This window comes from Chamaea fasciata, unplaced genomic scaffold (genome assembly GCF_029207755.1).
Source record: "Chamaea fasciata isolate MVZ Bird 193981 ecotype frontalis unplaced genomic scaffold, bChaFas1.0.hap1 SCAF_4, whole genome shotgun sequence".
NCBI lineage: Eukaryota > Metazoa > Chordata > Aves > Passeriformes > Sylviidae > Chamaea > Chamaea fasciata.
Window position 1 is genome coordinate 6,574,047 of NW_027094089.1, and position 12,797 is coordinate 6,586,843.

General features: G+C 41.1%; 1 protein-coding gene across 1 annotated transcript in view; it reads right to left on the bottom strand.

The window, feature by feature from the left end:
- The window catches only part of ADAMTSL1 (ADAMTS like 1), a 344,714-nt gene that overhangs the window by 33,819 nt on the left and 298,098 nt on the right, over nucleotides 1-12,797 (bottom strand). Inside the window, exons 18-20 of the mRNA XM_066182248.1 lie at nucleotides 9,552-9,731; nucleotides 7,044-7,197; nucleotides 4,676-5,816 (exon numbers count right to left, since the gene is read on the bottom strand). Coding sequence (XP_066038345.1) covers nucleotides 4,676-5,816; nucleotides 7,044-7,197; nucleotides 9,552-9,731 — 1,475 coding nt within the window. The remainder of the gene's footprint in view (nucleotides 1-4,675; nucleotides 5,817-7,043; nucleotides 7,198-9,551; nucleotides 9,732-12,797) is intronic.

A 12,797-nucleotide genomic window follows, 5' to 3' on the forward strand; every position in this document is an offset into this window, starting at 1 on the left:
GGGATATGCCTGTAAAACACATGCAATAAAAGTCTGCTCACAGATCCTGGAATTGATGAGTTTCTTCACACTCCCATCCCCACAATAAAAACTGATGTCTCATGGACCAAAAAGCCACAGATACTCGATTTTGTACAACACTGTGGGTGGTAGATCTCTAAAACAAACCAGACTAGGGGCACCCAGCAAAATCTATTACAGGATAAAACTCCAGGGTTAACATTATTTTTTTTTAGTCTTTTGTGAGTAATCATAAAAATAGTCATTATCAATAAAAGAGCTGCCTGTTGTTAAACAAGTTTTGTAAATGCTTAGAAAAATCCACATTTTCAAAACAAACATTGATACTTTTCTCTGCTTGCACAGCCAAAAACCAAACAGTGGCTGAAATGATTCCCTTCTCCCTTTGCTGTCAAGGATGTTTTCCTAACCTCTTAGTCATAAGCAGGGCTGACTAGATAGCCACTCCTAACAGTGACAGTAAATAACAAATTTTTTATCTTGCAGAACTAATGTTAGCATGCATTGGTATCTCACATGTAAATTTTTTGTTTAACACTGACTGCTTCAATCATTACATGGAATTCATTAAATCTTCAGAAGTTGTCCCAAATTATAACAACCTGTAACATTTAAAGTTCCATGTGTCTGCAAATATAGTATGTAGGCAGATCTTCTAGTCTACACCAAACTAATGCTTGCAAGACCCCTAAAATAGTTGCAATTAATTTTTCTGACATCTTCAGGATGAGGAAAGATCTTGCCTTATATTACACCTAATAAAACACAAAAGGTGAATAATTTGTTTGTTGTTAATCACCTCTCTTGACATAAACCTCTCTCTGTCAGCTTAAGTCACCTCAAGATCCAGCACAAATATTATTAAAAATAGAAGTAGTTCAGGTAGATACTTGCCTTTTTTAAAAAAATAAACTCTCAACACTGCTCTATTCTCCTGTCCTCTCAACACAAGTTTTAATGTCCTTCTCCAGAAACAAACATAATGTCCTCTTCTTTTCAATAATTCTGTTATTTGTGCATCACAATTTGGCATAGTTGCTTTTCTTGAAAGCACATCCTTTATTTCTCCTCTTTGCATAGAATTATTTTGGCTGAATTCCCTATTTGCTCATAGATTGCTATTTTTATTAGGTATTGAGTTGCTTGTCAGGGGTGGAAAAAGAACAACCAGCTGTAGCAGTTATTTATGTCACCAGCATGTCTTCAGAATCTCATTTATGGACTGAAAATAAAACAGCTTAATTTTAATCAGTCTCATCTTCGTTGCTCCACACTACATTGTCGCCAAGACAAAAATGTATTTTGCAGGATAAATATCAGTGACTAAATCAGACAGCACCTCACAAACCTCACAATCACCTAACTCTGTACCATTACTGTTCACATGCCACTTTGTGTCCTTTTATAAAATTTCCTTCTGTTTTAGGGAAGTTGAATTATCAATTACCAATGGTTCCCCAGTGACAGAAATTGCAGCATACTTGCAAAGCTTACTAAACAATGCATAAATTCCTCAAAGATTTTTCACTTTTAAAACTGATTCCTAAAGAACCTAATCTGAATTTTCTCTAAAATAAAACATTTTCCAATATATAGAGCAGTCTAAAAACTTTGGTTTGGATACTAGTAGACTCTGAAATAGCATTCAGAGCTCATGCTGGTGGTAACTTGACACTTTAACCTTAAGAGAGAGAGAATATGGAGTCTTCTGTTAAATGTGCACTCAGGCTGAATATGCAGACACAAGTTGGGGATCTTTTACTAGAACTCCAGATATTTTCAACTGTTGTGGCTATTTGTGTCATATGTTTTCATTCTATTGAGTAACTGAAAACCAACACTTTTTGGGGGCCTATGTTATATAATTTTGTAACTGTACTTAGACTAAAGCTAAATAAAATTAATCTTTGCAAGGATAGCCATGCACTAGGAGTCATAATTTTAGATGGATTAAACAGCTCGTGGAATGGGCCAATGAGAATAAAGCCATACATCAACCATCATTGGCTCAGACAAAATCCATGGCCACAATACATGAAAGTGAATGCCTTTATCTCAGTGGTTTGTATATGTATACAAAACAGGTATCTGTCACCCAGCCTAAAACCAGCAGCCTATACTCTAAGAATTGTAATACCAACCAAGTACTTCTGAAATCTCAGTATATTCAGTAGGGGAATATACTGAGGAACTTCAGCACTACTCTCTGGCCACTCTCAGCAGAAGTGTCGCTCTTTGATACTGCTAAAGGAAAGCCCACCTCTATCTATTTTCATATTCCTGTTAAGACAGAGGTGGGCTGGAAAATCCTCTTATCCATTCCATGGCTGGCAAAGTAAATAAAACAAACTGCAGAGCTGAAGGAGAGTTCAAGCATACCAGACTCCACCATGTGTTTACATCTGTAGCCTTGCAGTTTATACCAGTACACTGTTCTTCCATTGACACAGCTGACTGACAAGCAGCAAGAACATTCTGAGCCAAAACCAGAATACTGCTCTTAAAAAACCCAGAAAAAAAGTCCACAAAACAATTTCTTAACACACCATGATTTCTAAACTTCCATTAACTCCAATGACACAGGTGTTGAGTTACATCTGAATCTCAGAGCATGGTCATTTCTTCCCCCACACACCAGTCTGTAGGAACTATAAATTATGAATACAGAAGGAAGTTCATAAAGTGGAAACTGCCTCAACATTTAAAGAAGAGTTGTCAATGGCTTATGCCCCTAACTGGAAAAGAAATGTTATTTTCCTGAGACTTTCTAATAGAAATTTTGAGCACATACACAACAAACTGATAATTCAGAAACAAAACAAAACATTTAAGACATTTAACATTTCAGTCAAACTGAATGGAAAAAAAGGATTGAAAAGGAATTGTGAAATTATATATAAAAATATCTGAACTGAAATTTCAGGAATCAAATAAATGTCTTTTATTTCAGCTAAATTAATCTACTTGTTGCGATACCATCACACCTTACAGGGTGTGAAATAAACTTGCCAGTTTCTCATGACTGTGGTGTCTAGCATTCCTTATATGTGAACTTTATGTAACGTCCCTTCCCTTTCATAGATACCACAGAAGTTACAGTCATTTCAAGTAGTGAGGAAAACCCCAACTTAATGCATTGATTTTAATGGGATATAATGACTAGATGAAAATTTATATATGAAACTTGCTTTGCGGGTAGCCTATAGTTATTTTCACAGAAGCATGTCTAAATGAAGGGATTCTGTATGTCCAAGTTGTGATTATGACTGTATGTGATTTCCACCAGAGGTACATTCTTGTTCTCAGTGATCTCTACCCCTTCAAAAGTTACTTTTTTTTAAATGTTAAATTTAATATACTTATTAGCCTTCAGACGGAAAACGAGAACCAGGAAACTCAAATCATTATCGAAAGCAATTATTTTTTCATTCATTCAATAGTCGAAATAAAAAAAAGAGCTAATAAATTAATTTTATACTTGTATAGAAGGGGAAATTTTACCTAAATCAAGATTTTACTGGATGATCCAAGGGCACCGCACTGGAAATTAATTTTTGTCTTGACTCCATCTTTTCTCATGACCTTATGACTAAATGTGTATGCCTTAGCTGAGGTCAGTATGTTGTGCAGAAGGAGTTGCTAGCAGATCCCTGAACAACTTTGTTGTACTATATTGCTCATGTCTTTTCCTGTTCTTATATACTGATTTCTCATAGAACAGAACCAAAATATAAAATCCCAAGCACACACATGAGAAGAATGTATGTTATCAACACAGTTAAGCATATAACTTGTACTGAAAATAACCTCTTTGTGCTCTTCCCCACAAACGAATAATATGGAGTGACCAGAAAGTAAAGGCTACCTGAAAGCATTTTGTTATGTCAACTTCTCTGGTTACACTTGGGACCAACATTCTAGAGTTTAAACAGATGAGGATACACCAATTCACTTGAGAAGACAAATGCTAAATGATTAGTCTGTTGAGATGACAGCAAAGCTGCAAATAGCCATGAAGGGTAGTTCCACAGTTTACAGCCTTCATCAGAACAAACGCTGTAAATGGTGATTGTAATGCCCTTTGAGGTTTATCCTGGGGCAATTCAATGCATGAAAATATAAGTGTAAGGCCAAACCCTCATCTCCTCCATCCTCTCTTACCACAACCATGTCTGTTAGGTGCTCCTGGAGCACTAGCAGAAATGCAGTTTCAGCTCCAACAAAGGATAACAGTAACAACCAATTACCAGTTTTCATATCTCAATATCAATCTTCATAGCAAAAATCTCTGCCTTCAGATGGGAAAATAAACTAAGGCTCCCAATATCTGGATGAGGAGTGCTCTTTTGACTTAGGACAACTAAAGGACATAAGCAGGAACTTCTTTTTCACTTAAGCAGAAGTAAGGTTCCTGTCTGCCACACCAGTCTGACCCACCATCCAGACCTTGCTGAAGAGTTACAGTGCTCTGTTTTCACCATTTACCACTTCACATGCACCTGCCCTTCTTTCTGTTATAAAATCAGACTACATCAGTATAATCAGCAAAATATGGTTTTGTCCATGGGACTGACAGGCAGTAAAACATGGAAACATGGAAAGTGATGAGTCAAAATATCATCTGTTTTCTTAAAAGTTAAATAACATGCTTTACCTATCATTGTATTTCACTTTCTCTCCATTCTTATCCCAGCTGATGGTGGGCTTTGGGTTTCCCACTGCTTCACAGTGAAGCAGCACACTCAGTGTGCCACTTGCTAGGACCACTGTCTGTCCCAGATGAGTGACAACCTCTGAAGCAGAAAGTTGTTGTGCTGCTGAAATCTTTCGGAGGATAGCAGGCTTTTGATGAGGCCTGTGCAAGCCATTTGCCAGGTCTACAGAGGCAGGAACAAATGTTTCAGCAGATGATGTCCTTAGGGAGCTGGTAAATCCAGATACATATCTGTGGAAAGGGTACTCCACTGAGGCTGAATCAACTTTTTGTCTCGATGCCTCGAGGACAGATTCCTGGCACTCCAAATAGCTCTTGAAAACCTCATGAGCCAGCTGCACAACAAGATGCTCAGTGTAGATATCTTTAAGCTCCTCAGGCTGTTGTGACAAATTCCTTATGATATCATCCAAGCGTTTTTGCTCTGTGACCATAGTAAATGGCAGGCTATGGTCCCAGCTCTGGTCCTCTTCTGAGGATGTGTTTCTCTCCGTGGATTCCTGGGCTTCCCAGGACTCCAAATTTTCCCCTGGCCACCCCCTGAGCTGTAGCAGCCTTGAGACAATATTGTCATACCATCTGCTGGGGTTAGCAAGGTGCCCTCGCTTTTCAACCTTGCTACCATTGAAGACAATCCCATTGAGATGTTCATCCTCTGTTCTCAAGGCATCATTTAAGCCAGCTTTTCCCATTACTTCTTTTTCCCTAATACCAGTTGGCTGCCCAGCAATGATCTTCTTGTTGCTTCCAATCAGTTTAATTATGAAGTGCTCCCGGGCTGGCCCTGCTGTGCAGGTGTATGTTCCAGTGTCTGAAGGCTTCAGATGATGGATTTTCATGTAGCCGTAGGGTGCAATGGTGATGTGAGCTGAACTGACAAGCCTCTTGTCATCCTTCTCCCAGGTGATCATTGATTTCCAGAACCTCCTGGTAGGGCATCGGAGGATTACAGACGTTTTGGGTAGCAGATAGGCATATCCACCCACAATGAAGTGCAGATTCTTCTGCTTTCTTGTCTGAATGTAAACTTGCTTTACAGCCATAATATGGGGGCTTTGCTTATGAGCTGGTCTGTTGTGCCCTGAAATACCATTATATAATTAGTATGTGATACCATCAAACAAAACAAGTAGTTTACACTGTTGTGGGCCGCATTTGACCCATTAGACAGCAATGGGAGAAACTGGCCACCATTTGCTTGACATTAAACTAGAACAATCAAAATAAGAGGAATAACAAGACACACTTCAGGAATGCGAAAATAGCTTAGAGTATATGCAGAAACCAAAAAGTCAGGGATAAAAGCTTTATGGGAGAGAGAAAACTCGAGTGGAAACATAGTTCTTGTTGTTAAAGTACTTGAACAAAGACTTATTTAAGAAATGCACTGGATTGACAAGTGTTTACCATCCAAACCTTCAAAGACAACATGACCTTGCAGCTCACAAAAGTAAGGAAGAATGAAATCTGGCTACCTCCAGGAGTAATGTTGAACAGAACAAAACTCTCTGGGCTAGGCTTAAAAACATGGCAAATACTATTAAAGTGCACTAGTTCAAGTGTGTCCTTCCAGTTTCCTGATATATGTGTCAGAGATCTTTATTATGAAGTAATAAATTAAGCTGCATAGGCATATTATTAGTAAATATCATGCAACATTTGGTCCAAGCTTTAGTTCTAAACATCAGATCTTCTTTTCTTCCAACATACCCAACATTCAGCAGTTTCAGAGTCAAGCTGAAGCAAGCTTGACTTTCATGTATCCAATTGGCTTACTGTAAACTAGGGAAGAGTATACAGGGGGACTTGTGATGGGCAGAAACAAATGCATGAACTACCAACAGAAAATACATCTAACTTACATGGTTGATTAGAAATCTCAGGTCATAGAGGATTTGGAGTGACATAATGAAATAATAAGTTTCTAAATGATCGTAAGCAAAATCCTTAACCAACCATTTCTCTTGCAGCTGTTCTAGCAGAGAGTTTATTAGCTCCAGCCTTCAGGCTGTTGTGCTGTATCTCTGAGTCTACATTCCAGCTGTGAAAATCAGATCTAGATTTTGGTCATAATTTTGAGCCAGTTCTTCCAGAAGCTAGTAGTTCCCTTCCAGCACACTGGCTCACATCCAGCTCCATAAGTGAAATCTGTGGTGCTCCTCCACTGGCTTGACAGAAAAACTCACTCCACAAGACTGAGTAATACTAGTGCTAAAGAAGACTGTGGAGCAGGAAATAGCATGGATTTCTTAGTGAAGGACTTCCAATCCCTTTTTCCCAGACACTGCCAAACACCTTTTCCACTTACTTGCACAGGAGCCTAGTGAACAGGGCCTGATCAAGGATGAGAATGGCAAAGGGAGGCAGAGTGAGGAATTGATGATAACAAAGCCCCCAGTTTTCATCATCTTCCTGCACATAGCATTTCGACTCTGCATGCCTTCTCCACAGCTCACTGAACACTAGGAACAGGATGAGAAACATTAGGAGAAACGGAAAAGGTGTTCCTTGTGACACACTCCCTCCTCACCTCCCATATCCACATTGCATACACACACGACAGGATAGAACAGTTACAGTTTTCAAAATGTTGCAGCAGAATAAAGCACAGCAGCGTCTGACCATGCAGCTACGAACAGTGCAGGCACAGTAGGAGATGAAATACTTGTTATTTTCTGTCCGTGCTGTAAGGCTTAGATTTTTTCCATGCTCCCATTACCACTTCTTTTCTGTCATACAATGTCCCTTGTTTTAATGGTACTGTGCTACAGTTCAAAGCTAGTCTTTGAACTTTGTTTCTACATGTCTGTGTCTGCTGGCTGGAAAAACTCCTGCTCATGTCCAAGAGCAGACCTCATGGAGTTGCAGATCACAGTTGCATTCTGGTGTGATGAAATCTGGCCTAAGCTTAATCTTTAAGCTTTGCTGTTTCAAATCTATTTAGGAATAATAAAAGGATGAATATTTTAGTCACCAATTAATTACATCAGTGTTGGGGGTTAGGTTTGTTCCTTCTTTCTCTAAAGAATTTTTTCCCCATAAGTTACCAAGGAGACCAAGTGTTGGATACTTGAGAGTACTTAACCGAAACAAAGAGGTGGACAAAGGTGGAAGGGGGAGATAATGCAGGTAAAAGACAGAGCTTGAAGCAGCTTCGGGCTTTTTCTTTTTCCGGCGTTCAGGGAGGGAGAGAACGGCTGATGCTGGCTGGAAAATTTTCACTGTGGCCAAAGGGATCCAGTCCTGGGAAATCTACTATCACCAGTTCGGCCTGAATCCTGCGTTTTCTCTGCCACCCGCGGGAGCTGGGCCGCTTCTGCCTCTCCTTTGGCTTCTTCGGCGCTGCTCCTCTTGCTACAGTGTGACCCTGCACCCCCTGCGCTGCCGGGACATCCTGCCCCTGCCTGCCGGGACACCCTGCCATCCCAGCTACCAGCCCGGAACTTTTCCACTGTTTCAGCTTGGTGCTCTGAGGATTCTGCAGGGACACCGAAACCAAACTGCCCTGGGTTTTGTGAAACAAAGCCCTCAAGGTTCTTGGTACTGTTTTCGTTTGTTATTAATGCTGTAGTTGTTTGGTGGGGGAGGGGGGTTGTGTTTGTTTGCTTTGTAATACATACTAGTAAAGAACTGCTATTTCTATTTCCCAGATCTTTGCCTAAGAGCCTCTGATTGTAATTTATAATTGAAAAAGGAAAAAAAAAGGGGGGGGGGGTTTACACTCTCCATCCCAAAGGAAACTGCAGTTGTTTTTTTTTTTTTTTTTTTATTACCTGGCAGATACCTGTCTTCCTAAACCAAGACAATCAGCCTTGTAGTTACTACACATGGCTTACACAGAATAGCATAAACCCTCTAATACCAGACTGCAGTGCTTGTTGCAGACGTGGATATTTTTTTATGGACTTCATAATGACTATTCAGTTTCATATTTATGTATATAATATTGTGGAAAATGAAATACAGGCAGTGCCTTTGCACTGAAACCTAAGCAGCAGCCTGTAAAAAGAGCTAGAAAATGGGCAGAGTACTGTAATTACCATCTTCACTGCCAGAATGGCTATGTGTCTGAAGACTTTATGAAAACACCCACTAATCTGAGTAAAATGCCCAGACAGATCCCTATGAAAAGGGTGCAGATGGGACAGCTCTGTGGGGTGATTGGCATTTCTTTTATAATTTCCACAAGACAATTTCCACTACCTTCCATGAAAGAGGACTGGAAGAGTGGTGGCAGAGACTGCAAGATGTGGAATGATTTTCATGCTTACTGGCCTGAACATTTGGCTGTGCTTTGACTTTATAAAGTAAAATTATATTTTTATACTATCTCTCCTCCCTTCCCCTTTCCATTCCCCTCTTCTTCTGTTCCCTCCCCTCCTTTTCTATTCTCTTTATCATAGGAAAGGGCTGGAATGGCCCCAGGAGGAAAAGACTATTGACATCAGAACAGCTACATTTTGGCAACAAAGGGTGTGCAATCTAGGGTAATAAAGATGCTCTTCATTGATGCCTTGGTGAAATAGTAAGCATAGGCATGAACAGAGGCAGGTATTAATTGTTTTGAGTGTGGCTTGTGTTTACACCAGAAGGGTCCTAATGGTTTGGCCAGATGGCTAAAGCACATCTGTGGCAGACACCAAAGAGGAACATGGAGCTAGTGATAACATCCCCAACCTGGATGATGAGGACAGAATACAGGACAAAACTGGGCAAAACATGTTTTGTGGAGTCTGACCTTATTTGGTTCCTCTAGCCCAACTAGCTTAGGAACTCTCCAAGATCTGCACAATGCTCATGCATACAAATAGCATACCTGTGTCCAGTCAGAGAGAAGCCACTCATTGGGACAATCCTCATTTTTGCAGGTTTGTTGTGTAACACTCCTTGGCATGGAGCAGAAGGTTTCTGGCAGCTCTAACAAGCTTCCGTCTGCCAGGCGCTGCTTACAAAGTGTGTCTCGCTTCTGGACACCACCACCACAGGTCTGTGAACACTGTGAGCAAAGAGAGACAGCCACCTGATATCACACTGGCACCATCCCACTTGCTTCAAAACTTACTTGTGAACTAGGGTAGAAATCAATACTTGGTCTTGGCCAAATACAAAACATAGAACAAAAATTTCAGGGACCTCTATGTAGACTGCTTTTAAAAGTGCAAAAACTATTTTGGAAAAGAGAAGCAGCTTAGTTTGCTAATATTTAGAAAAACTATTTCAGCATTTCTGAAGTGTTCTGTTTTAAGGTATTGGTTCAAAAGACATGGAAACAGTGAATCAGCATTACAGTATGAAGGCGGGAAATTTGTTCTTTCCACCTGGAAAATGAGACACTTGCATGTGATGTAGAGAATCTAAATACTAATATCTTTCTTTGAGCTCTGACACTAACAGTGTGAGAAAGAATGGATGAGTCTTGTCCAGCAATATATAAGTAAATTGAGAAGATTCATGTCCAGAGAACAAACCTGCCCTCTGTCTTTAATGTAAATATCCCCCTCTGGATCAATTTTTCTACTCAAGAAGGTCAGGAAATTTTGAGTAACCAAATTTAGTAGCTTTCCTGAATACTTTTTGTAAATTTAGTTGCTCAGCCCTTTTTCCTAAGGATCCATTTCCGGAGGGTGAAAACAGGGTCCCAGTTCTGCTCAGTTGAGCCAGCTCAACTCCTTTTTTCCTTTTTTCTAGCAAAGGAAAGGCAGACCTGAGAGCATGTCATTACACTGACATGACCAGAAGTTGCTTACAGCTTTGACATGGCAATTATTCAAGAGACGCAGACAATAATATGGAGAAGTATTAAAAAGTATACTTAAGCAGTTTAAAACAGAGTGTTTTAAAAAATCTTGCATTCATGAAGGGCCTTTCTTAGATAAAGAGCTACATGAACTTTAACACTAGTCTGAATATTTAGGATAAACATTTTCTTTGAAAGACAGAAAGGAAGTGCAGAAAGACATTTTTATATTTGGTTTCTTTAAATGTGTAAAATTAGCTTTTGTCCTACTTATTTAGAATGTTACAAAGATCAAAGGTTTCCAAAAAAATTAAGCAAGAAAACAGTTGTTTTCAACAGAAGAAAATTTCTATCAGCCTCTCATTTAAAGAAAATTCATTCCTGAGGAGGAAGAAAAATACGATTAAAAGTATTATTCTGTGTAGTAGTTTCAAGGCAAAACAAATGAGAGGCTCCAAGTCAGAGATACAATTTAATAGGAAAAAAAAGAAAAAAAGGAAAGAAAGTAAAATAAAATCAATGCAATAATACAAGAGACCACTGACAGAGTCAGAATACAACCTGAGCGTAGTGATGGAAGCAGTCCAGATGAGGTGGTCTTCCTGAAGCAGTGATCCTGTAGAAAAGTCTGGTAGCTCGGGTCCTCTGGGAATCCAGTGGGTAAGCGCCCCTCTGGTGTTCAGAGTCTCAGCTTATATCCAGGCTGGAATGCTTGGTTTCTCCCTCTGGGCGGAGCATCCCACAATGGGATGGTGAGTCATGTGATAAGGCCTGATGGGCCCATTAACAGGAGGTAGTCCAGGAGGGGGTTATCTGTGAGCTGTGTAGCAAAGGTGCTGATGGCCCATTAACAGAAGATAAGCCAGAGTGGAGGAGGCAGGGAGCACTGCCTCACCTGGTTTCAACAGTTCTTGAAGATGGTGATAGAATATACTTCAACCCAGGACATTATCCACCCCTTATTCTATTACCATCTACATCATCCCAAATCAATACCTTCCTTAAACTACACACACACACATATATATATATAATGAAATCCTACACACAGTTCTCACTTAAAATAAGGTCTCCTTGTGGTACACAGTGGGTGTCCCCATCCTTTTGCATCACCCACCAAGTGTAACCAGGTCCTTGTGCAAAGACAACCCCACGGATGGGTTTGCCCTTGCCCGAGGTGGGATTAATCCAAACAGTCTTTCCTAACATACCTCTCATGTGTACCACAGGGACCCTATCTCCATCCACTGTATGCAAGGATTCAGACTGGGCAGGACCAGCTCGATTGATGGACCCTCGGGTATTGACCATCCAGGTGGCCTTCGCTAAGTTCTGTTCCCAATTTTTGAAGGTCCCTCCACCAAGTGCCTTAAGGGTAGTTTTAAGCAGTCCATTGCAGCGTTCCACCTTCCCGGCAGCTGGTGCATGGTATGGGATATGGTATATCCATTCGATTCCGTGTTCTCTGGCCCAAGTGCTTATGAGGCCATTCTTGAAATGAGTCCCGTTGTCTGACTCAATTCTCTCAGGGGTGCCATGTCTCCACAGGACCTGCTTTTCCAGGCCCAAGATGGTGTTCCGGGCAGTAGCATGAGGCACAGGGTAGGTCTCCAGCCATCCAGTGGTTGCTTCCACCATGGTGAGCACGTAGCGCTTGCCTTGGCGGGTTTGGGGAAGGGTGATGTAGTCAATTTGCCAGGCTTCCCCATACCTATACTTTGACCATCGTCCGCCATACCACAGAGGCTTCACTCGCTTGGCCTGTTTGATCGCAGCACAGGTCTCGCAGTCATGGATAGCCTGGGAGATGCTGTCCATAGTAATGTCCACCCCTCGGTCACGAGCCCATCGATATGTTGCATCTCTCCCTTGATGACCAGAGGCATCATGAGCCCAACGAGCTAGGAACAATTCTCCTTTGTGCTGCCAGTCTAGATCAACCTGAGATACTTTCACCTTGGCAGCTCGATCCACCTGCTCGTTGTTATGATGTTCTTCATTAGCCCGACTCTTGGGTACATGCGCATCCACGTGTCGAACCTTCACGGTCAGCCTTTCTACTCGGGTGGCGATGTCCTGCCAAATCTCAGCAGCCCAGATGGGTTTCCCTCTGCGCTGCCAGTTGGCCTTTCTCCAGCGGTCCAGCCATCCCCACAGAGCATTAGCTACCATCCATGAGTCAGTGTAGAGATAGAGCCTTGGCCACTTCTCTCGTTCAGCAATATCCAAAGCCAGCTGGACAGCTTTAAGCTCTGCGACCTGACTCGATCCACCTTCTCCCTCGGTAGCCTGTGCAACTCGTCGTGTGGGGCTCCATACAGCAGC